Below are 22473 nucleotides of genomic sequence, written 5' to 3'. Positions count from 1 at the left end.
AACATTCAAACCAACTGAAAGAGTAAATAATAGTATGCCTTAAGATAACTTCTATCAAAAACTTTTGATTCCCAGCACACTGCCCAGTGCATTCCCAAACTAAAGGGAGCTTGTAACTTTGGAAGAGAGTACACTCTCTTTAAGGTACATCACAGTAGTGGCACTCACATTTGTGCACCTGAGCATTTGCAGATAAAGGTCTCAATTGGAAAAAAGAAAAGCAATGCATTGGAAAAGAGAAAATAAAAAATAAAAAGCAAGCTGCTACAATGAGTTTGTTTATACATTTATATATATATATATATATATATGGAGAGAGAGAGAGAGAGAGAGAGATGGGAATGAAATCCAATCCAGATATTAGTAGTACCATACCACATGATTTGTTTCTAAATTCTCCATAGAAAGACCAAAAGCATCTAAACAGGGAGAGAAGAGAAGAAGAAGAAGTTGATTTCTCACTAATATCCAATACAACCAATTCCAAGAGCTTGAAAATTAACCAACCAACACAAGAGTAAAAGTTTTGGTATGCATGCATATACATAAAACAACACCAAAAAACACAAAAGAAAAACCAAGTACTTACTGACTTCTCAAGCTTCAACTTCACAATGATTTCTTTCTCATTCTCTCAGGTTGCATGCAGTTGGAGCAGAAGAAAATAAAGAAAAGAAGCAGCAAAGACAAATGGATCCGAGGTTCCTCTCAGAGCAAAGAGACTGCTCAAAGCTCCTCAATGAACTTTAAAAACCACACGGGGACTTGAAGCCTTACTTTGCAGCCAAGAGGATCTCTCCGATCCAACACCAACCAATCAATCCCCCAACTAACATATATATATATATATATATACTCTCCTTTAATGGAAGGTCTTAGATCAAAGGACCAATAGATTGATTCCAACTCCAAAACAAGTTAGCAGATGGAGAATCAACAACTGTTGTGTTAGCTGCAGGCATGGTTTCAAAAAGATTCCCACAAGGAGCTTGCATCCATGCATGATGATGATGATGGTGGTGATGTGGATGATCTGCTTCCATCTTGACTTGTTTGACAAAACCTAAACCAAGATTTCCATCCTCATGAGCACTCTGCAGATTATCACAAGAAAGCATCATAGTTTGCTGCTGTTGCTGCTGCTGCTGTTTAATGCTTGAAAGCAAAAAGAGAAGCAGCTGTAGCAGTGGACAAAGAGGATCCAAGAAGAGGATCAAAGAGGTGTTGTTGCTGATCATGATTGGTGGGAGCATTCGAAGGGTATCCAAGATTGAACCCATCCAGTTGAGGCTGCTGGAGAAAAGCAGGAAGAGGAGGCAGGTTGGCATAATGAATACTGAAGTCCATATTATTATTAGAAGATATCAATGGAAGTGAAGAAGATGGTACTTGTGGAGCAGATGGAGGAGGTGGTGGTGGTGGTGGAGGAGGAGGGTGACAAGAAAGAAGAGCCGAAGAAGTAGATGATGATGAAGGATGAGTAGTAATACTAGTAGTAGGTTTCTTGAGACGCTTGTTCTTACGACAGCCACCGCCGATGGGAACGTTGCGGAGAGTGCCACCACGAGTCCAGTAACGCTTACAAGCTTTGCAAAAGTGGCGAGGCTGAGAAAGACTATAGTTGTTATAATAACAGAACTTGGTGTTTGAAGAGTTGCAACGAGGACATTTGAGCGCCGCCATGGATGATGTGTGTTCTTTTGCATTCTTCTCCATATTTGCATTGGGACAACCACTGTTGTTGGTGCTGTTAGAAAGAAGCATCTCTCAGAGGATCATTTGCCAGGCAAGAGAACAAAAGATGGTTGAAGTATGGGCTGGAGAAGATGAAAGAATAATGATGGAGATGGCCTGGAGGGAGAAGGAGAGGAAGGAGAGGAAGGTTCGGTGCCAAGAGGAAGAGAACAAAAGAAAGAAGAAGTATTATTGAGTGATTGTGATAGCTGAGGAGGAAGAGCATGTGGACTGACTCGTGTGTGTGTGTGTGTGTGTGTGTGTGTGTGTGAGTGTGATGATAATATGAAGAGGTTGTGGCCACTCTTTGGCCATTAGATCAGGCGCATGCTAGCACTTGCATTCATGGAGAGGAGATACCTCTCCTTTATGGGTCCCCAACTCCTTTTCCTCTAATATTTCATTCACAGTCAAGCAACTTGGCTTCCAAGAGAGAACTACTACTAGCCTGCTCTTAAATTATTTACTGTTTGTTAACTATATAAATTGTATCTGATTTACTTCCTTGTTGTTGTTATTTATTAGGTTTTTTTTTTTAATAATAATGGTTAAATGAATCTTAGTTGAAATAAAGAAACAAGTTTTTAAAAGAAACAAATAATGGACTAATATAATAATAAAAGAGCGGTGTCCATGTGTTTCATTATTTATTTTATTATTATTTTTTTTAGATAAAAGGAGCCGGACGAACCCACTAGAGACCCAGAGACATGCACAAATCTCGGTGGAACAAGGGAGGACGGGACCTCGTTCATATGGGCACACTGGAATTACCCATACACAATCACTATTTATAACTCTCAGAAAATATACCCTCAGCCGAGAATTAAAGCTCTCACCACTCGATGAGAGCTCTATCATTGACCCATGTACCAATATATCCAAAAGTTGTTCGTTTTAGTGGCAGTGAAAAAATTAATACTAAAGAAAAGAAAAAAAAGGGTATCAGTATGTTGAAAGAAGATATTGGTAGTACTTAAGAAATAATTGTTTAAATGGATCATCCTTGTGAGATGAGAATAGTTTGGTAATGTTTAAATATTAAAAAGGAATTTTGAGAGGAAAAGAAAAGTATTTTTCATTGGGTTTCTTGCACTCTTATTAGAATCTAAGCCTAGCTCTATATTGTAAAAAGAAAAAAAGAAAAAAATTGAAAATTAATAAATTTAGTATTAATATATGTTTATTGTTTTTTTCTTTATTTTCAGTTTTAGTGGAGCCCTTGTTTTATTCATGATGGATCAGATATTTGAACTGATCTGATTAGTTTAGTGGTTGTTCTGTTGTAATCTCATATATGATATATGCTTTAGTGTGGCTTATCTAAATTGTTCGATTATGTTTAATTAAGATAAAAAAATGGTATGATTTGAATGAGGATGCATCCAAGAAATTAATTTGATGAAAGACCAAAGTCAAAAAATTGCCAATAGTGAAGAAACCAAACATGAGTCATGACCAATATAAAAATGTAGGTAGCTACAAATAGGTAGACATGTGAATAATATAGGTAACTATTTATCAAAGGGAGAAGATAAACATACATAGCCCAAACTCCAAAACAAGGCTAATGGACAAGAAAACCTCTGGCTAAGGAATGAACAAGAAGAATAAGTTGGGCTGGTCAAATCAACTTGGCTAGTGTAGTGGGACCAACCAGCCACCCACCTCCACTACCTCCTCCTCATCTAGATTCTCATTGGGAACTATACATGCATGATCTTATTTATATTATATATAATAATTTTAATTTCATTCATTTCATTTCATTTCATTGATAAAACTTTAAATAATTCATATATATATATTTGAGAACAACTACTAGGACAAAGATCTCACTCCACCACCAACTTAATTCTCTATATATCAATCTCACATGGATTATCTAATCTAAAAATAATAATTAAGAAGAATATGGTTTTATTGAATAATAATTGAAGATATATAATTAAATGAAGACATGTGAACAGGATAAGACAAAGGGTGTGGGTGGGTGGTGTATTTTGTTCTTTAATGTACCGTGTGTTGAACGGGTGGGTCATGTGACCGGGTTGACGAGGACTTATGTGTGTGGGTGTGGGTGCACCCATGACTTATCCCCACCAATCACTTCTCTTTCACACTATTCAAGTCTTTCAAGATCTCATCCCTCTAATATATATATATATATATATATATATCCATACTTATACATAATTTTAGTATAATTTAAAATTAGAATAAGTCATTTACTAAGATTCATAGATGTTTTGTTTACAAAGCCAAAAATATTTAAGAAAATAAGAATACGTGAGATTGAGTTTAAAGATAACGTCACGGAAAAGAAAGTCTGTTAGATAGTGATTAAATTAATGGTTCAAAGATATTCCAAATGACTGGGCCTTAAATTCATATTTTTTTATTTGTTTTAAATTTTTTATTAATTTTTATGATGCAAGTAACATGAATTTTGTTAAATATTGATATATAGGTTAATTTTAATGGCGTATCATATCATCTGAAAATTATTTTTTTATAATAAACTACAAGCGATAGTTAGATATAAAATATGTATATACAACATCTTATTTAATTAGGTTTCCGACAACAATCAAAACTAAATAAAATATTAAATTCTAATCATAGAATTTCATGGAGAATGTTTAATTGTTTAAACAACTGATTCGAGTTTGAATTTGAGTTTGAATTATTGTATATAAAACACTAATTAAAAAATATATCTGTATAAAACTCCCAAAGTCTCACTACTTCAATCTCCTCTAACAAGTGAAACACTTATTTGAAAAAAATTTACTAACTCTCTACATAAATTGCCAAAATAAATAAATAACATAATAGATTTAACTATAACTTTGTAAAAGAAAACATCTATTTACACTAAAGTTAAATTTCATCTGGATATATATATATATATAAGACATTAATTCATTAAAAAAAGAAAAGAAAATCACATAAATTTCCCTCTCCACAATCTTCAAAATAAGAATCTAAATCTGAAAAATTCACATTTGGCAAGTACTCTCCAAAAATTAAAAAACAAAAAAATAATTGAGATGGTTGATGAACAAGAGAGTGATTGAAGGGAGGGTGCAGGGTGCATGCAATAGGCAGACATGCTGCAAGGTACCATTCATTCTGACCCATATATACTGCCTGTCCCTGAACCTACTAAAGGCTCTAAATCAAGTCATGCACAGACACACATTAGAGAGACCATTGCCAGCTTGGGTTGATGGAATGGTTAAGCTGAAGAGATCTCAGATGTGAGATTTCTTGTTTAAGTGCTCACTTGGTCCCATGGCACCATGGAATGTTTGTGAGAATAATATATGCTGTCATGGACCTATATTATTTTTTATAAATGAGGCCTCTTGTAAATTAAAGAAAAACAATGTTGGTGACAAGCAGGTGGATGTTCTTTGTCACCACTCCTCCCTAGATCTACAACTCATCTAGGTTTTTTTGTCCCTTACCCATGGGCTCCATCATCACATCATACATATATATATATATATATATATATATTTGGTTTATCATTTATCTTCTAGTAAATGATAAAAAAAAACAATCTTAAAAAAAGTTAATAATAGGACATGAGGACACTTCATATGCATGCACACACACAGGTGGCATGCCATGCAGAGTACTACGTGGCTCATGCATGCATGACTCATGTGTGTGTGCACGTACACACTGCTTTAAGAGTTAAGAAGGATGTTTAAATTAATATTGCTTGGAAATTTATAAATCAATGCATTGGAGCTAGCCATGGTTGGAGGAAGAAGAGCTTTGTTTGCCATGAGATCTCAAAGAGCTTGTTGCTTGGTAGTAGTTCCACCAAACTCATCTCTGCAGGTAAATACACACACATGTACTATATACATCATGCATGTACATGTGGTAAAACAGACTTTGATTGGAAGTCATGAAACATATATGAATGCTATGATTCCAGTTTGAGAGAAGTTTAATTTACTTCATCAAAAGAGGAGGGAGATGGAGATTACGGTGACGTGGTGACTGATGAAAAGAAGAGACCCAGTGATTACTACACAGTGGAGAAAGCAGCAGAGACGGCAGCCAAAGAGACAGTAGAGACTAGTACAGAAGAGAGTTTTGGGGAGAAGACAAGGAGGACAGTAAAGGAAGCATGGGATGCAGCCAAAAGCACACAACTAATTAAAGAGATCAAAGAGGGTGTTAATTAAGAGAAATAAAAACTGTTGAGATGAATAGAAAAAAAAATTTACTGATGTAAATGAACTTAATTCTCTGCAGTAATAATTAATTATTTAATTAATAAAAGAGAATTGAAGTTCAAGTTTAAGTGTATTGCACATGGTGAAGATGACGTGTGAGCAGGTGCAGTGGAGCCAAAGCTGTCAATCAGTACACTTAAAAAGTCACAGCTTGTATGCCACGAGGCACGCAAACTTCACAAGCATGCAAGTGAACGTGTCGCTCAATTATCAATCAACATGATGTACATGATGACACCTGTATAATTAATCAAAGACAAACAGAGAGACAGAGAGAGAGTATTATCCAGAGCTGATGACCATTATTTCCAGGTATGAAAGAGCAGCAGAATCAATTATCAGTACAACTCTTATTGATGTCCTTTGGTGCATGATGGATGCAGGGGAATCAGAATGAATGGAGTGCATTGGAAATTGTGGAAAGATGCAAAGGAGATGGAGCAGAGATCAGGTCTTCAGAGATGGGTGACAGTTTGATGGTTAAGTTGAGGATGATGTTTCAGGATGAGGAACATGCATGAAGCAAGGGATGCGAGAAGGAGCGAAGTGGAGGCCGGAGGAATCCGGGCATGGAGCCGGTGAGAGCGCCGGCGTTGTGAGGAAGTGGATGGATGATTATAAGAAGGATAAGAAGTGATCTTTAATTTTGTATACAACTTTTTCGGGTATTTTCTTTGATGCTAATTTCGTGGTTGTATATAATTATATATTATTGTTGTTGTGTATTAAAACTAAATTTAAGTTTTTAAAAGGGTCTTATGTATGTACTTAAATCAACTCTTTTTGTTAAATTAGTATTTAATAAAACAAATTTATATGAAAATGAATAAGGGTATGTGTTTGTCACATGCTCGAATTGTATATCGTATATATAGGGTGTTAATTACCGTTTGAATCTCAATATGCTTATTAACTCGGACTCGAATCTCAGTGCGTGAGTTCACTCATAAACGCGGGTTCAAATTTTAGTTCGTTCATAAACTCTTATCTCATGAATATTTATGAACTTGCGCAGGAGTAGAGCATATGTGTTACATGAACTTACATATGAACTCACCTATATAAAGAGTATGTATGGTTTTTTTTTTTGACAAAATCGACAAGCGACAAAGCAAAGAACAAGCGGGTACAGAGGTGCACCAGTTACGGTAATTTGAATAACCTCCTGAAAATAATTCTTCCGCCATGTAACTTTGGAGGGGAGAACGAGAGCTAATCCTCACACAAAATTCTCACAGAGAACCCTAAATATAAATTGTAAGCTAAGAGGTTCGAACTCGAGACCTCTCACTTACAACCATGGGTAATTATTATTGGGTTAGCCCAAAGTTCCTAGGTATGTATGTTATATATGTATGTATGTTATATATGAACTCACGCAAATGCAGAGCATGTGTTAACACGCTTAAGTGAATAGTATGTGTTATAGAAATTAGAAATTAATTTTTATGTGTGCATGACAGATGATTTATTTCTACTTATTAAAAAAATAATAGAGTGGTGGAGCTAGTTTTTTGTGGGGTTTAAAAGTATAAAATATCACTAGAATAAATTTGAAGTTTTGATGTCAGAATCTCTTTTTATATTTCTCAAAAAAAAATATTTTGATAAAGAAAAACTCCAAATCTGCTATCAAAATTGCAGTATTCAACATAGTATCTTTTAAAATAACTTATTTAGATTTTAAAAAGATAAAATAAAATCGAGGTTTGATAAGTAAAGGGGAAAAAAAAAAGTCTTCATTTGAGATTAAAATTCAAAACCTACAATTAGAGATTAGGTGCTATAGCTTTAGCTTTTTGGTAACATATAATTAGATTTAATAAATTGAGTTAAAATATAATATTATTTATTAGATCAAAACTAAATATATTATTTATCTACTATTCAACTAAAAAAACAAAACAAAATTCCCAAACTTACATAATTAATTTAACATTTCTTTTTAATACATATTAATTTATTTTAACTAGTTAATTAATTATATTACAAACAAATCAAGTTCTAACATAACATCCAATTGAATATAAACCAAATATATTATGTAGGTGATTTTGAATTCAAAGTAGTATCATTACCTTTTATCATTATCATCCAAAGAATGTTTCCTAGTGATCATGACTCATGAGCATGTCCCTGAGAATTAGTCAGCAAATCATATTTGCTTTCATCCATGGCACAACTCCCAAGTCTCTCTTGGACTACTGATATTAAACTTGGGATCCTCAGCAAGCTCTTCATTTGGATTGCTTTCAAGAACCTGATCATGATCCTGACTCTGGATAACATAATTAAAGTGCTGGGTAGACAACCAAAATGTTTTACTATTGGATCCAACTTTGGCTACAGTTAATTTGATCCTGCATGTGCCAATATGATTTAATTTGTACCATTTTCATGTTTCTTTTTTATGACTAACCTCCAAAGCCAACATAAATCTAAGACTCAGAAAATCCGGCCGGTTCCAATAATAGTGCTTATGGAAGGACGTCGAAAACATGCACTCAAATATATTTTTTTTTTATATAACCAAATTAATTTTCAGTAATTTTCATCTTTGTAATTGCATTTCAAATTAACATCCAAACACTCCCATCATATATAAACACCATATATTAAAAGAATGAAGTAGGAGGACTCCGCTTCAACCATCAAATATGATCTCGTCTTGTTTTTTATTCTCCCAATTATAATGGAAAGACACTCGACATCAAACTCTGGCTAAGAATATTTTATTTTTAAGTTTATTCATGTGTCACTTTAAGATGGATAATTTTTTTTATTAATTATTTTTTAGTTGCCAGTGTTATTAACCAACTATTCGTTTCATATATCAACTTTTGTTTTTCTCGCAAGCCTTGTATTTATCGTCAAGGACAGAACCAAGATTTATTCATAACGGGGCTGAAGGTAAAATGTTAAAAAAACTATTTCAGTCAACATAACAATTGTATTTGATACAAAATATTGCGATATTGTGATATTTAATTAAATCAATTATAAAAAAACATAAAACGTTTATCTACGTACGCTCGAACTAGAACTGTCATCTGTGCGACACATGCTACTCAGAGAAGGTAACTGAATACGACGAGTTTGCATTTTTCGAAAATATTGTAGAATCGTCTCATTGTCAATAGTTGCAAAAACCTCTTTCTCAATATAGACAATCATATATTTTGCTATATAGATTTAACACTAAATATTATTTAGTTATACATATATACATTATGAATTTATGATACATAATATTTAATATTTGATATTTTCAATATTTTAATTCATTTAGGCATTTAATCAAACACATTGTAGGCATATTTATAAAAATGAAGTTTATCATTCATGTTCTATTTAATTCACCCATAAATTCAATTAATAAAATTTTTATAATTTTTTAAATGTTAATTTAAATGTTAATTTATATTTTAGTTTATAAAAATCAAGTGTCAAACAATAATTTTTAAAAAATTCTTCTACTAATATAATTTTATATATTATATAAATTAATTGGTTTTTTAAAGTAATTTATAACATATCCATAGATTAAATAATAATTTTTGTAAATATTTTTTTAAAAATATTATTATATTTTAGACTATAGCTATTAATTTGTAAAAAAATGATTTGTTTTTAAATAAAAATAAAAACCTAAAAAATTATTTACAGAAAATAAAAAAAAAATTCTATGAAGATATAGTGATAAAGAGATATTTAAAAAATAAAAAAAATCTATGAAAAATTAAAGAGATTGAGAGAGAATTAAAAAAATAAAAATAAAAAAATCTATGAATATATATATAGAGAGAGAAATAAAAAGGTGAGAGGGTCGGCCGGGGCGAAGGGGCGGACTTGGCGGAGAGAGAGAGAGAGAGAAGTATAAGGGAGAGAGGAGGGACCGGCCAGCGACAGGGGGTTTGTGATGCTGGCCGAGGAGTGGAGCTGCGGAAGTCCGGAGGAAGGGCTGCTGGTCGGGTCAAGGGAGGCCTGATTTTGTGTTTTTCAGCCAAGCAAAAAACATATCCGGTGCCGAAGGAGGGGGCTGAAACCCCTGCTAGCCCCCCTTTGGTTTCGTCCATGTTTATCGTTAGTGGGTTTTGAAACTTTATTTTCATTTGATAAGTATGTTAGTTTTTATATTTTTATTTTATTTCTTTTTGTTTTATAATTTATTTTTTTAAAAAAAAGTTGATAAATCATGATGTCATTGCAAAAGAGAAGCAGAGAAACAACAGTATAAAATAAAACAGAGAAAAAAAAAACCACACTAAAAAATAGAACAAAAAAATGGTCACTAAAAATGAAATCTAAAGATAAAAAGACACCAAACAGAGGGGCCACCCCAAAGAGGGTGGTGCAGGACTTAGACTATTAGACTACGGAGGAGCCAAGGATGTGGATTCTACGAGATTGTTAGCCGGAGCTAGATCACTAGCAGAGATGCTGGTGCTCACAAAAATCATAGTGTATCTATTTGTAGGAAGAGACTCCTCAAAGATGGCTATGTCCAAAACAGGTGCTGCAAGAATCCAGTCAATGTGTAAGAGGTCTATCTTACGAATTGAGGAAAAGAAATTATCAGCACAATAAGGAAAAAATTTTTGAGAATTGCATTTAACCAAATAACTCAATATATGGCTCTGATTAGGCGAAGACCCAAAGATTTAGGAATTGGGTTCTCCTTACACACACAGGAGGTCCAAGCTTCAAATAAGGTAAGAGGGAGTGATTGTTTTATGAAAGTATATTTAATTGTAACTGTTTTTATTTTATTTAAGAAAAACATGATTTATCTATTTTTTATTATTAAGTTATTATATATATATTTTTTTAATATGATAAATAATAAACACACTATTCATGCATTAAGTATACTTCCATATTTTTCCTCAAATATATATATATATACTTCTATATTTATTTTGATTATTTACATTAGAAATTAATTTATTCATCAAATCAAGAATGAGAACAATTTAGGGAAAAAAAACCTCAGCATCAACAACATATAGAATCTATTGTAAATAAAAATTCAGATATTAAAAAAAAATAATAACTTTATTTATTTAAAAATAATAACAAATAAAGACGTATCCAAAATAATTTTAGATTTTCCAAGGGGGTAACACGTAAAAAAAAGTCTCAATTCGCAAAACTATAAAACTCACCATTGGGCTTCATCTGATTCCGGCGGCCATGGCTTCCGCTCCGGCGCTCGTCCCCGTCGCATCTCCTCCGAAAGCCAAGCCCTCCATGGCTCCCAACACCATTGCTCGTCTCCCAGTATCCCATGCTCGCTCATCTCCACTCTTGTACCTCCATGAAGCAACTCCACCAGATGCACGCCAACGCCATCACCTCCGGCGCCATCTTCGATAACTTCGTCGCCTCTCGTATCCTCTCCTTCTCCGCCCTCTCACCCCTATGGATCCCTCGCATACGCGCGCCTCCTCTTCTCTCGCCTCCGAAAGCCAGACACTTTCACCTTCAACACCCTCCTCCGTGCCTACGTCTCCGGTCCTGACCCCCTCGCTGCTGTACTTTTCTACATCGACGTTCTCAACTCTTCGGCACTCCACCGACCCGATAACCATTGCTTTGCTTTGCTTCTCAAAGCTTGTTCCGAAGCTCCGTCGCTGTCACTGGGTGTTATGGTCCATGCGCAAGCTATCAAATTTGGATGGAGCTCGCTTGTTTCCGTGCAGAATTTCTTGGTTCATATGTATGCTTCTTGCGGTGATATTGGTTTGGCGGAGCTTGCTTTCAATGGGATTGAAGAATGCGATGATGCTTCAGTGAATATGATGCTTGGTGGTTTCTTGAAGTGTGGGTGCTTTGAGGATGCACGGCAACTGTTTGATGAAATGTCTGAAAGAGATGGTATTACTTGGAGTGTGATGATTAATGGTTTAGTGCAGAGAAGCCGATTCAAAGAAGGATTGGAGTTTTTCCGGAGGATGTTGGAGGAGAAGGTGGAGCCGAATGAGAGTGTGCTTGTGAATGTCCTCAATGCTTGCGCGCATTTGGGAGCCATGGAACAGGGGATGTGGGTAGAGAGATATCTGAAAGGCAAGAGTATTAGGCTCTCTGTTAGGGTAGGCACTGCACTTGTGGATATGTATCTCAAGTGTGGTTGTGTGGAGAAAGCTTATGAGATTTTTGCGAGGATGGAGGAGAAGAATGTGTTGGCTTGGACTGCGATGATTGGAGGGCTTGCGATCAATGGACGTGGCAAGGAGGCATTGCAGTTGTTCTCACAGATGGAGATGGAGGGAGTATCTCCAAATGATGTGACTTTCGTCGGTGTTTTGAATGCGTGCAGTCACGCCGGGCTGGTGGATGATGGCGTGAAGTATTTTAGTTCAATGACAGAGGCTTATTGGGATCGAACCGAATGTTCAGCATTATTGTTGTCTGGTTGATCTTTATGGTAGATGTGGAATGCTAGATCAAGCAGAGGAGGTCATCAGGAAGATGCCTATGAAGCCCAATAGTGCTGTTTGGGGAGCACTTTTTAATTCTTGCAGAATCCATGGGACATAGCTTATTAGGTGAAGTGGTAGGGAAGAAGCTTATTGAGCTTGAGTCAAATAACAGTGGGCGATACGTACTCTTGTCGAACATATATGCTGCAAATGGAAGGTGGGAAGATGTAGCAGAGTTGAGGCGAGTGATGAAGGAGCGAGGTGTGACTAAATTGCCGGGCAGTAGCTTTATAGACTTGAAAGGTCATGTTTATGAGTTCATCGCAGGTGATAATGTTCATCCACAAAGCAAAGAGATCTATGTGATGCTCAGTGAGATGATGAAGAAGCTCATGCTAGCAGGATACAAAGCTAATACTGATCAAGCATTGCTTGGTATAGATGAGGAGGAGAAGGAGACTGCTGTGAGCTACCACAGTGAGAAATTAGCTCTTGCTTTTGGGTTGATTAATACTGAACCTGGGACTACCATCCGAATCACAAAGAACCTTCGTGTTTGCAGCGATTGTCACACAGCAACGAAGATGTTATCTAAAATTTATGATAGAGTGTTTGTTGTGAGGGATAGAGGCCGTTTCCATCATTTTAAGGATGGTATTTGTTCCTGCAATGACTTTTGGTGATCAGCCATGATTTGTTTGTAGTTGTTCTTGTTTCTTTATAACGGGTGCAATCATCAAGCTTTTCCACACTATCTACCCATTTAAAAAAGGTTAATAAACCTGTTCCCAACTCATTCAACGAAGGGAGGAACCAAATGCAGCAGAAACATTGAAGACTTTTACTAAATGTAGAGAAGATGGAATACAGGGATGATAGTAGAATCATCCACACCAGCTCCGGTAACACACATATTACCTTTATACTGAAACAAAAACCAGCAAAAACAAAACCGTACACCTGAACCTGAATTCTATATGTAGATTGGCTAATTCAAAAGGTAGACCTTCCTGTGGAGTTCACCTTAGAGTGCTGATGAAAGCTAACAGAGAATCAACATCCCTCTTTTCCGAGGGATACTTGATGGGCCTGGATGCATGCTTTGGAAAGAAGAGAATTGTAGGGAAGCTGCCTAGCTGCAGTTCTTGCTGGGCAAATGACTTTCTGGTCTTCGTCTGCTCTAAACTTTGCTACTTTGACCCCTGCGCCGGAAAGCTTCTCAGCTAACTCGACATATGAAGCCTCCATTCCCTGAGACAAGATGCATTGTTAGTACGAGTCGGATAAGAGGTTTGGCTGATTTGTTGTATTTACAGAACTATGAGGATTCAGAATTGGATTATTTGGCATGGAATTTAAGCAGCATATATACCTGGCAAAACGGGCACCAAGGAGCATAAAGGACAACAAGCCAAGGTTCTTGCCGGTTTTCTAGTTTGAGCAAGTTCTCTATTCCAGGCCTGCTGAGGTTAATGATATGTTGGGTATCAAAGATATCCGGTATGCTATTGACAGAAGTGGCAGCATCATTTATGTTGCCATTGACACCGACTTTGTTTGAGTCACCATCCTTGATGTTGCCCTTGTGGAGGCCGCATTCCTTGGCTTTTGCATCCTCCCACCACCACCTTCCTTCCCTCTCATGCTGCCCGGGTAAGACTGGTCTGGTGCAGGGCTCACATCCAATGGACACGTACCCCTGTGTAAGAGTAAATTGTGGTGTCAATGTGCCATCTTAGCAATGCAGTTGGAATTTGTTAGCTTTTGAAGAAATCACTTGTCAATACCTGTGAATGTAGTGCGTTCACGGGAACATTCATGGCCCTAAGAAAATTCCAGATATCTTTGCCTTCCACATTGGCCACTGGGTTCCACTTTATCAGGCTACCAGCTCCACCATCCAATCCTTCAAAAGAAGGATCCACCTGCAAAGTCAGCATAAAAAACAGCTCAGAACCATAACAATTATCTCTCATATTATCATAAACATTTATCTAAACAAGAGGTTCAAAAATCAATCTAAAATCCATAGCAATAGCAGCTACTACCTTAGAATCCTGTCAAATGGAAAGAAAAAGAGTGAAATTAGTTACCTGAACAATAGGGATATGAGCTCTTGTGCCAGGTGATTGATCCCTCCTCTGTCCAGTAATCCAAGCCCTGAGGCCTTTAAGTGCCCTTCTCAGTGGTCTCACCTTTCTTATACTGCAGCACTCTTGATGCCCATCCTCATAGAACGAGAACAATCCCTTGCTGCGCACTAGAGTCTGCACTTCAACTGCATCCGGGAACATGTACTCAATATGTATATCATAGTGCTTCTCCACAGCATCAAATAATCTGTATGTCTCTGGGTTCAATCTCCCAGTATCAAGACTGAACACTCTGAAAGGTCGCCCAGTTAAATGGGCATATTCTATCAGAGCAACATCCTCTGCCCCGCTGCACATTAAAACTGTAAATTAACATACAATGACGAACCACAGATGGTAGGTGTCTACAGTTAAGCATCATATCTCAGAAAACAACACAAAGGAAACCCAAAAAAAGAGTATTTTTTATAGCTGGCAAAGTTGTGTCTATGTTTATATCACGCCAAATGAAGGTCCGGATTGAATACTCAAAAACTCGAGTTTTCTCAAGATTTTCATGGTAATAACTAAACAAAATCGAGCGTCATTTCGGATATTCAGAATAACAGAGTTCATTCCGATGGACAACTAACACTTCAACAGTGAATCTCCAGGTTTATCTAAGCATTTACCAAACATGAATCAAAATCTAACTCAAGGCCATCAAAATTGGATAATAAAGACAAGCAACAAAGCAGCTCAAATGGATGATAGCATAAGAGAGAATGAACAGCTAACCTGAAGGCAATGGCGATTTCATTTCCAAACATCTCCAGCGCCTTATCCATGATCTCCAACGGCGACGCATCCACCAACTCCACCGCCACCTTCTCATAATCAACCACCACCTCTTCTCCCACCCTCTTCTCCTCAATGACAACATCCGAAGCCGAAGCTCGCGCCGCAGAAACTACAACCGAATCACCTCTCCAAATCGGCTCCACAGCGTAACCCGGCCTCGCAACTAGTCGCCTCCTTGGCGGGAGGTTCACAGTGGAAACACCGACGGAGGATCGGTCCACCGGCCTTTCAGAGCTCATGAAGAGCTCGCGGGGAGCGATGGCATGGTGAGAGATCGCAGCAGCGGAAGCCATTAGAGGGATTGGTTGAAGGTTTTCGATGGTTCTTGATTCTGAATGGGGGGAGCTGAGAAGAAGGAGGGCTTAATAATGGCCAAGAGATGAGGAGCGAGATACGGGTTCAATGAACCTGGACGGGTTTCCGTTTTGCAGCCTTGATGTCCACGTGGCAGACCATCAGTGGCTGATCTTCTCGCTTGGCGCGTGTGGAGAACCATTGATGAAGAGTCTTCACCCCTTGGTTGTTCCATGAGTCAACATCCATAAATTAAGAGTTTTAATTTAAACGCACCACCAAATGTGACCGGAGAAATGACTCAATTTGGGTTATTTCATGTGTTGATTTCGGTGGAAGTCGGGAAGAAAGGGGGAAGTGGTCGGACTTTCCTCAACTTTCACTTCAGAGAAATAATATTTTTCCGACTTTCCTATATCAATCAATGTCATTATTGAGTTTTTTTTAATAGAAGATGTGAAATACAAATAAATAAATAAATTCTGGTTTAATAATTGAAATTTTCTTATTTAAAAGAAAGAGGCAACTAACAATTTAGTTAGGCTTTTTTTTAATCTCTTGTTCTATGATTAATTTTTTCCCCACTATATAAAAAAAAGACAATCCCACCAATAGGACTATGCTCAAGACAAAACCAATTTATAATATAAATTTTTCAAAAATTATAAAAAAATTAATATTAATTATAGAACTCAATTTGCCTCATTTGAGAACCAGACAAGTCCCTAGTTCTCACCTATCATACAGATGCCAAGTGTCTATATGGAAAAAAATTAATTACAATAAAAAAAATAAATGGGCATATGACAGCCGAGGAAAAAATTTAGATCGTCTATTATAATTTTTTTAATAAAGTAAAAACACTATATTTTTATCAAAATGAAAAGATAAGTCACTAATAGCCTGATAATATTGTCACAAAATAGTGATAGGTAAGATGTTAGGGTTGAAACTCTGCATCCACCGAATCACTATATGTGACGTTATATATTTTTTTTTATATAATAAATCCTTAAGATACCTGAAAATAAATTTTAATATTTTAATATATTAAAAATTCAAATAACAAAATTAATTTTGAAACTGGTTTTTTATTTGGTGGCTGAAACTTTCTGAATATAATTTGTGATTTTGCAGTACACATCATAAATTGATGTGATTCCGAAATTCTGTGATGAGATTCCAAAAATTTGTGATGGCTCTCTCTTGCATCAAATGCAATATATATATATATATATATATATATATATATATATATATATATATTTAATTTATTTATTATAGTTTTTGTGGAATGAAAACTAGCATCCATTCTTCCAATGATTTGAGTCACTAGATCATAAGAATGAGGCCATGAACAAATTCAAATTTAAAAAAAAAAAAAAGAAAGATGAAAAAAGGTAAACCACCAAGAAACTTCACAAGCATCATCAGTTACATCATGCGCATAATTAATAGTGTCTCAAGCATAATCCCTGATCTCATTGGCATCTTTCTTTGTCTCCTTTTATTATCATGTGTGTAATTTTATCTTTTTTTTGTGGTCAATACTTAGTCAATCAAAGCTGCTTATAATTAAAGTTTTATATTTGTTTTTCTATTTGACCTTTCCATGATGTTATTAGTGTTTTATTTGAACTGGAAAACATGGTCCCTGGTTAACATTGAAGCATTTAACTTCATGATATTAATTAGAGTTTTATTTTATAAATCTTTAGAAACAATAACCAATTTATTATATTTCCAACAGCCCATTTTTCTGTCTAACTTCATAAAATAATAATGCTTTAAAATTAAGTTATGAGTTATGTATAAATTTATATACCACCCCTTAAAATTTAAAAGATTATATAAAACAAGACAATCTAGTGTCATTGGTTATAAAATTTATGCATCCAACCCCTTTTAATTTTGAAAATAAATAAAAACAAAAAGAAATTTCTACTTACAAACATATTATATTTTATTCTATGACATACGGGCTTAAACAGTTTTGAACATTAAAGAGCCATAAAATAAACTTCTTTTAATGTTTATAATAAAAATAATAATAATTTTACTGTCTCATATCAAATATACATCAACTATTTCTTCTAACTTTACATATACTGTCCTGGAACTATATTAGAATAAAGTATCTAATATGAATAATTCATCTCTAACAATTATCTTTTGGGTTTCATTAATATACCGCTAGCCCAACTCTTGTGCCTTGTTGGGTCCGGCAAGAATTTCCTAGTTTAAACTTGTCCTGTTGTCCATATGCTGACTATACAGGTGTGGATGAAGGATGGCTGCCACTGATTGGTAAAAAGTAAAAACCCCTAAAAATTTCATATGTTTATATATATATATATATATAATATATGGAGGAATTTTAAGATTTAGACGATAACTACACCTCTAATTCGTATTTAGAGTGCCTCGTGGGAGTTACGTGCGAGGATTACCTCGTTCTCCCTCCGAGTTGCATGGCGGGGGATTATTCTCGGGAAGGTCATTCATGCCCACCATAGCGATGCGCTACTGCACTGCTTTGTTTTTGTTTTGTCGTTTGTCGACTTTGTAAAAAATAAAATAATACAAGGGTGTGTAAGAATAAAATTACTGCATAAATGGCTTTTGTCAGATGAATTAACAAACGCATCATATTCAGTTTAGTTCAATCATCCCCAACAACATCACATCAACCACTAAAAAACCTATTCAATCCAAACAAAGTTCCATCAACCAGAACCTTAATAATAATAATAATAATAATAATAATCAAATGTTGAAAAGAAAGAGCCTTTGTGGACAGGACTAACACCCACCCACAAGGCCCTGTCGGTGCAGGCAAACCGCTCCTCACTCACTAAAAATTATTGTCCAATGATACAACTCTGCAACACTATACAACAACACCCATCTCACAAGTCACAAGCCAAGCCTGAAATCCTCTTCCCGTGATTCTTGTACAAATAAATTCTAAACCCCCACTTCTTCCTATGTCTTCCCTATAAAGGAAGGAATACAAAATTACTTAATTTCTCATTCCCAGTGTTCCCACCAACTCAACTCCCCTACCCTTTTATTTTCTAGTTGTTGTGTCATTGTATCATTCTTGTCATTTTGTTCCTTAGTTCATCATCTTCTCAAAATAATGCAACCATTCTCCTCCTCAACACCTAAAACTCAATGGCTCTACCACTACCACTACCACTACCACTACCACTCTTCTTTACACTTCTAACAATAACAACCATAAAACTAGTAGTAATAACAGCGGTAACCGCACCACAAAACTCGGCGGCGGCCGAGCCATTCGTGGGCGTGTGCATCGGCACGCAAGTCTCGAACATTCTCTCGCCCGCCGACCTCGTCGAGTTCTTGAAATCCCAGCAAATCACGCACATCCGTCTCTACGAACCAGACACAAACATCTTATCGGCACTCAACGGCTCCGGCATCCACGTCCTTCTCGGCATCCCCAACAACCAGCTCCTCGCCCTCGGCTCCTCTCCGGCCACCGCCGCTGCCTGGGTCTCCCGCCACGTCCTCCCTTTCCATCCTTCCACTCCGATCTCCGCCATCGCTGTTGGCGACGACGTTCCTTTCACCTTTCCCTCTTCTCTTCCCCTTCTTCTCCCTGCTCTTCTCTCCCTCCACTCTTCTCTTTCCAATCTCTCCATCCCTATCTCTACTCCTCTCTCTTTCTCCTCCATCATCGACCCCTTTCCCCCTTCCCAAGCTTTCTTCAACCAATCCTTGGTCTCTGGTTTCATCCTCCCTCTCCTTCGCTTCCTCTCCTCCACTTCTTCTCCTCTTATGCTCAATCTCTATCCTTACTACGTCCTCACCCGCGCCCGCGGTGTTATTCCTCTTGACAACGCGCTCTTTCGCCCTCTCCCTCCTTCCCGTGAGGAGGTCGACCCCAACACCCTGCTCCACTACACTAACGTCCTTGATGCTATGCTTGACGCCGCCTACTTCTCTATGCGCAATCTCAACTTCACCAACATTCCTATTCTCATCACCGAGACCGGCTGGCCTTCTTTCGGCGATCGCCACCAAGAACCATTCGCATCCAAGGACAATGCCGATACGTACAACTCCAATATGATTAAGCACGTCCTTGATCGCTCCGGCACGCCGTTGCATCCCGAGATGACGTCAAGTGTCTACCTTTATGAGTTGTTCGACGAGGACTTACGGCCGGGACCGGTGTCGGAGCAGCACTGGGGTTTGTTCTACGGGAATGCCACGCCGGTGTATTTGCTTCATGTGACGGGGAGTGGGGGGCTGCTGGCCAACGACACGACGGACAAGACTTACTGCGTGGCGGAGGAGGGAGCTGACCGGAAGATGCTGCAGGCGGCGCTGGATTGGGCGTGCGGGCCGGGGAAGGCGAATTGCAGTGAGATTCAGCCTGGAGAATCGTGCTATGATCCGAACACTGTAAAGGCGCATGCTTCCTATGCGTTTGATAGCTATTACCAGAAGGAAGGCAAGGTGGCTGGCTCTTGTTACTTCCAGGGAGTGGCCATGGTCACCACCACTGATCCCAGTGAGTATAAGCTCTACATTCTCAATTTTCTTTGCTGCATTTGTTATTAAAGTTCGCAATTTGCCATTACTAGTTGGATGATCAAGTGACAAGTGAATTTGGTGAATGCTTGTTAGTTATTGCTTTCTCTGTTTTTACAAAATCTACTTGTTGCATTTTGATGCCAGTAGTTGGATGAAGCAAAGCTAGGTAGTATTGTTGTTTTTTAGGGACCAAAAAGTTTATAGATTGATGGCGTTAATGAGGAGGTGGGGTTGGCTTGCTTTATGCTACCTTGGAGGATGGGCAATGAGCTGGACTCTGCTGTGGTTTTTGGTTTATTACTGTGTTTTTTTAGTGTTTAAATGGTGGCATAGATGTGTGTTCACGTGTTGATGTTTTTGTGTTTTCATCTGTGTTCTATGTCTGTGCTGTTCTGATGTGGAGGTCGTTTGCCTGGTTGTTGTGGACTGACCTGAATTACTGATGTGAGAATACACTTATTTGACATTGAAAACAATGTTCACAGATAGAAAGTAGGAAACCTGTTTGGACTCTGATATGATGAAGCTTTTTATTTTTATTTTTTTGGAATAATTTTTTTCAAGTATGTGATAAATGTGTTTTTGTTCTGAAGTTTTTAGGACTATATCAGATAGAAAGGACACCATTGCCCTGAAACATCATGATTTTGTTGCATGGATCCATTTTTTTTGCAAGACTCTGTAGCTTTTCTTTATTGATGATTTGTACTAAAGAAAAGCTGGAAACATCAATATTTGCTTATTTTATGCCAGATTCCAGTAATTGGATTGATCTATTCCATAAAATGTGAGTTCATTTTTCATCATTGCAGAATTAGAAACCATTGATGTAGCTACTTAGCTCAACATTATTAATTATATGATGGGGCATACCTTTTATATAAGCGGATACTTTGTTCTCCAGATGCTTAAGCACAATTATAGCAATTTCATTTTTGTTGCTCTCTGCTGCATTATTTTTGGGCCGGTTTCTCCCTTGGTTGCTGCTGCTGTCCATATCATTGTGGCCTTGTGATTTGTTGCTTTCTCTTTCAATTCTTTTCCAGCATGACTTAGGTGATTGATCAAGCTTAATCAATCAAAAGTGTAATTCTTTTGCAGGTCATGGGAAGTGCTTCTTTCCTGGAAGGTGAGAACATCATGTTTATGTTGTCCTTTTCTTTTCCAACTTGCTTTGTCTTTTTTATCTTTTATTTTCTAATCATTCTAGCATTTGAAATCGCTCAATCATTAACTTGTCAAGTTTCCCCACACCATTGTTCTGAGGATAGATTTGAATTAAAATTCCAGTTTTACCAGCAAAGTTTCACTATAGGCTAGCACACTTTGAAATTAACAAGCACATTCTTTATACAAGTATTATTATTTAGTTTTCTTCTACTCACATTCACATCTTTCAATCTTTGTAATATAAGAATGTACTAGGTAAAACATGGTTTAGGTTAATTTAGTGGCAGTCACTTTTAGCTGCATCCTCCATTTAATTTCTTTTTAGTTCACTCTTAGCTTCTTGTTGTAGTTACCGGTTAACTAACATTACCCGGTAATTGTTTTTTCTTCGAATATGTTCACAGCAAGTTGGTAGTGAATGTCACCCAGGCAGCAATGAATGCAACAACCCAGACAAGCAATGCAGAGAGATCTTACAGACAATGGAGAAGAACAAGATCAGCAATTGATGCAGCTTTGTTAGTAACAGTTGTGGTTTTATTAACAAGTATTCCCCACATTTGGTGACATCTTATGAAGAACATGACACATGCAAATGTGAAGCCAGCTCATCAAATTTATTCTATTTTTTTGGGATCAAATTTTGTACCAGCCAAATTAAAAATCCTGTGCATTTTTGTCATCCCAGATTGTTTCTGCAATAAAATTTTCTTCTCTTGAATCTATTTCATAGTTGTCAATTGTAGTGTTCTGTGGTAAAAACATGCAGTAACAAACTCATATTGTTTGGACTGGCGAAAACCAAAGGAAACAGATATTAACAGTGAAAGGGTAATTGTTCTGAATAAATGAATAAATCATTCATTGTAACTGAGAAATATATGTTCATGGACATCAAATATCATTTTACTAGTTCCCCTTTCTCTTGTGAAGATGAAACCAAACTAGTTATTTTAGCAGTAATTTGTGAGCTAGAGCTTTCAATACTTCATCACTTGACATTAATTTCTTTAAAACTCTGCATGTCAGAAGAACAATGTTTAATATTTGATAATATGAAACTATTCATTTTAATAATATTGAACGGGGAGT

At 36.6% G+C, this 22473-nt stretch overlaps 4 protein-coding genes across 5 annotated transcripts; 2 read left to right on the top strand and 2 right to left on the bottom strand.

The window, feature by feature from the left end:
* Positions 1 to 432: 432 nt before the first annotated feature.
* LOC120278153 (dof zinc finger protein DOF5.7-like) lies at positions 433 to 2080 on the bottom strand. Its single transcript, XM_039285073.1, has 2 exons — positions 1390 to 2080; positions 433 to 1290 (listed from the first exon to the last, which is right to left on the bottom strand). The coding sequence occupies exons 1-2, from the start codon at positions 1762 to 1764 to the stop codon at positions 1150 to 1152; spliced, it is 516 nt and encodes a 171-aa protein (XP_039141007.1). The 5' UTR covers positions 1765 to 2080; the 3' UTR covers positions 433 to 1149.
* Positions 2081 to 11155: 9075 nt separating this feature from the next.
* On the top strand, positions 11156 to 13352 carry LOC120277236 (pentatricopeptide repeat-containing protein At5g66520-like). Its single transcript, XM_039283991.1, is given in 3 exon segments — positions 11156 to 12370; positions 12372 to 12529; positions 12531 to 13352. Coding segments are annotated over 3 exon segments (1455 nt in total). The 5' UTR covers positions 11156 to 11641; the 3' UTR covers positions 13099 to 13352.
* On the bottom strand, positions 13234 to 15696 carry LOC120277235 (5'-adenylylsulfate reductase 3, chloroplastic-like). Its single transcript, XM_039283990.1, is given in 6 exon segments — positions 13234 to 13578; positions 13580 to 13666; positions 13788 to 14114; positions 14203 to 14340; positions 14509 to 14857; positions 15286 to 15696. Coding segments are annotated over 6 exon segments (1401 nt in total). The 5' UTR covers positions 15642 to 15696; the 3' UTR covers positions 13234 to 13434.
* Positions 15697 to 18406: 2710 nt separating this feature from the next.
* LOC120277492 (glucan endo-1,3-beta-glucosidase 1-like) lies at positions 18407 to 22106 on the top strand. 2 transcript variants are annotated; one of them, XM_039284357.1, is made up of 3 exons: positions 18407 to 20188; positions 21297 to 21340; positions 21786 to 21872. In XM_039284357.1, the coding sequence occupies exons 1-2, from the start codon at positions 18820 to 18822 to the stop codon at positions 21299 to 21301; spliced, it is 1374 nt and encodes a 457-aa protein (XP_039140291.1). In that variant the 5' UTR covers positions 18407 to 18819; the 3' UTR covers positions 21302 to 21340; positions 21786 to 21872. The 2 variants fall into 2 exon arrangements, with proteins under 2 accessions (XP_039140291.1, XP_039140290.1); XM_039284356.1 differs by having other exon boundaries at positions 18419 to 20188; positions 21313 to 21340; positions 21786 to 22106.
* Positions 22107 to 22473: the final 367 nt, after the last annotated feature.

Source organism: Dioscorea cayenensis, chromosome 15, assembly GCF_009730915.1.
Source record: "Dioscorea cayenensis subsp. rotundata cultivar TDr96_F1 chromosome 15, TDr96_F1_v2_PseudoChromosome.rev07_lg8_w22 25.fasta, whole genome shotgun sequence".
Taxonomy (NCBI): Eukaryota; Viridiplantae; Streptophyta; class Magnoliopsida; order Dioscoreales; family Dioscoreaceae; genus Dioscorea; species Dioscorea cayenensis.
Note: the sequence above shows the minus strand (reverse complement) of the source record. Positions and strands in the feature narration are given on the sequence as shown.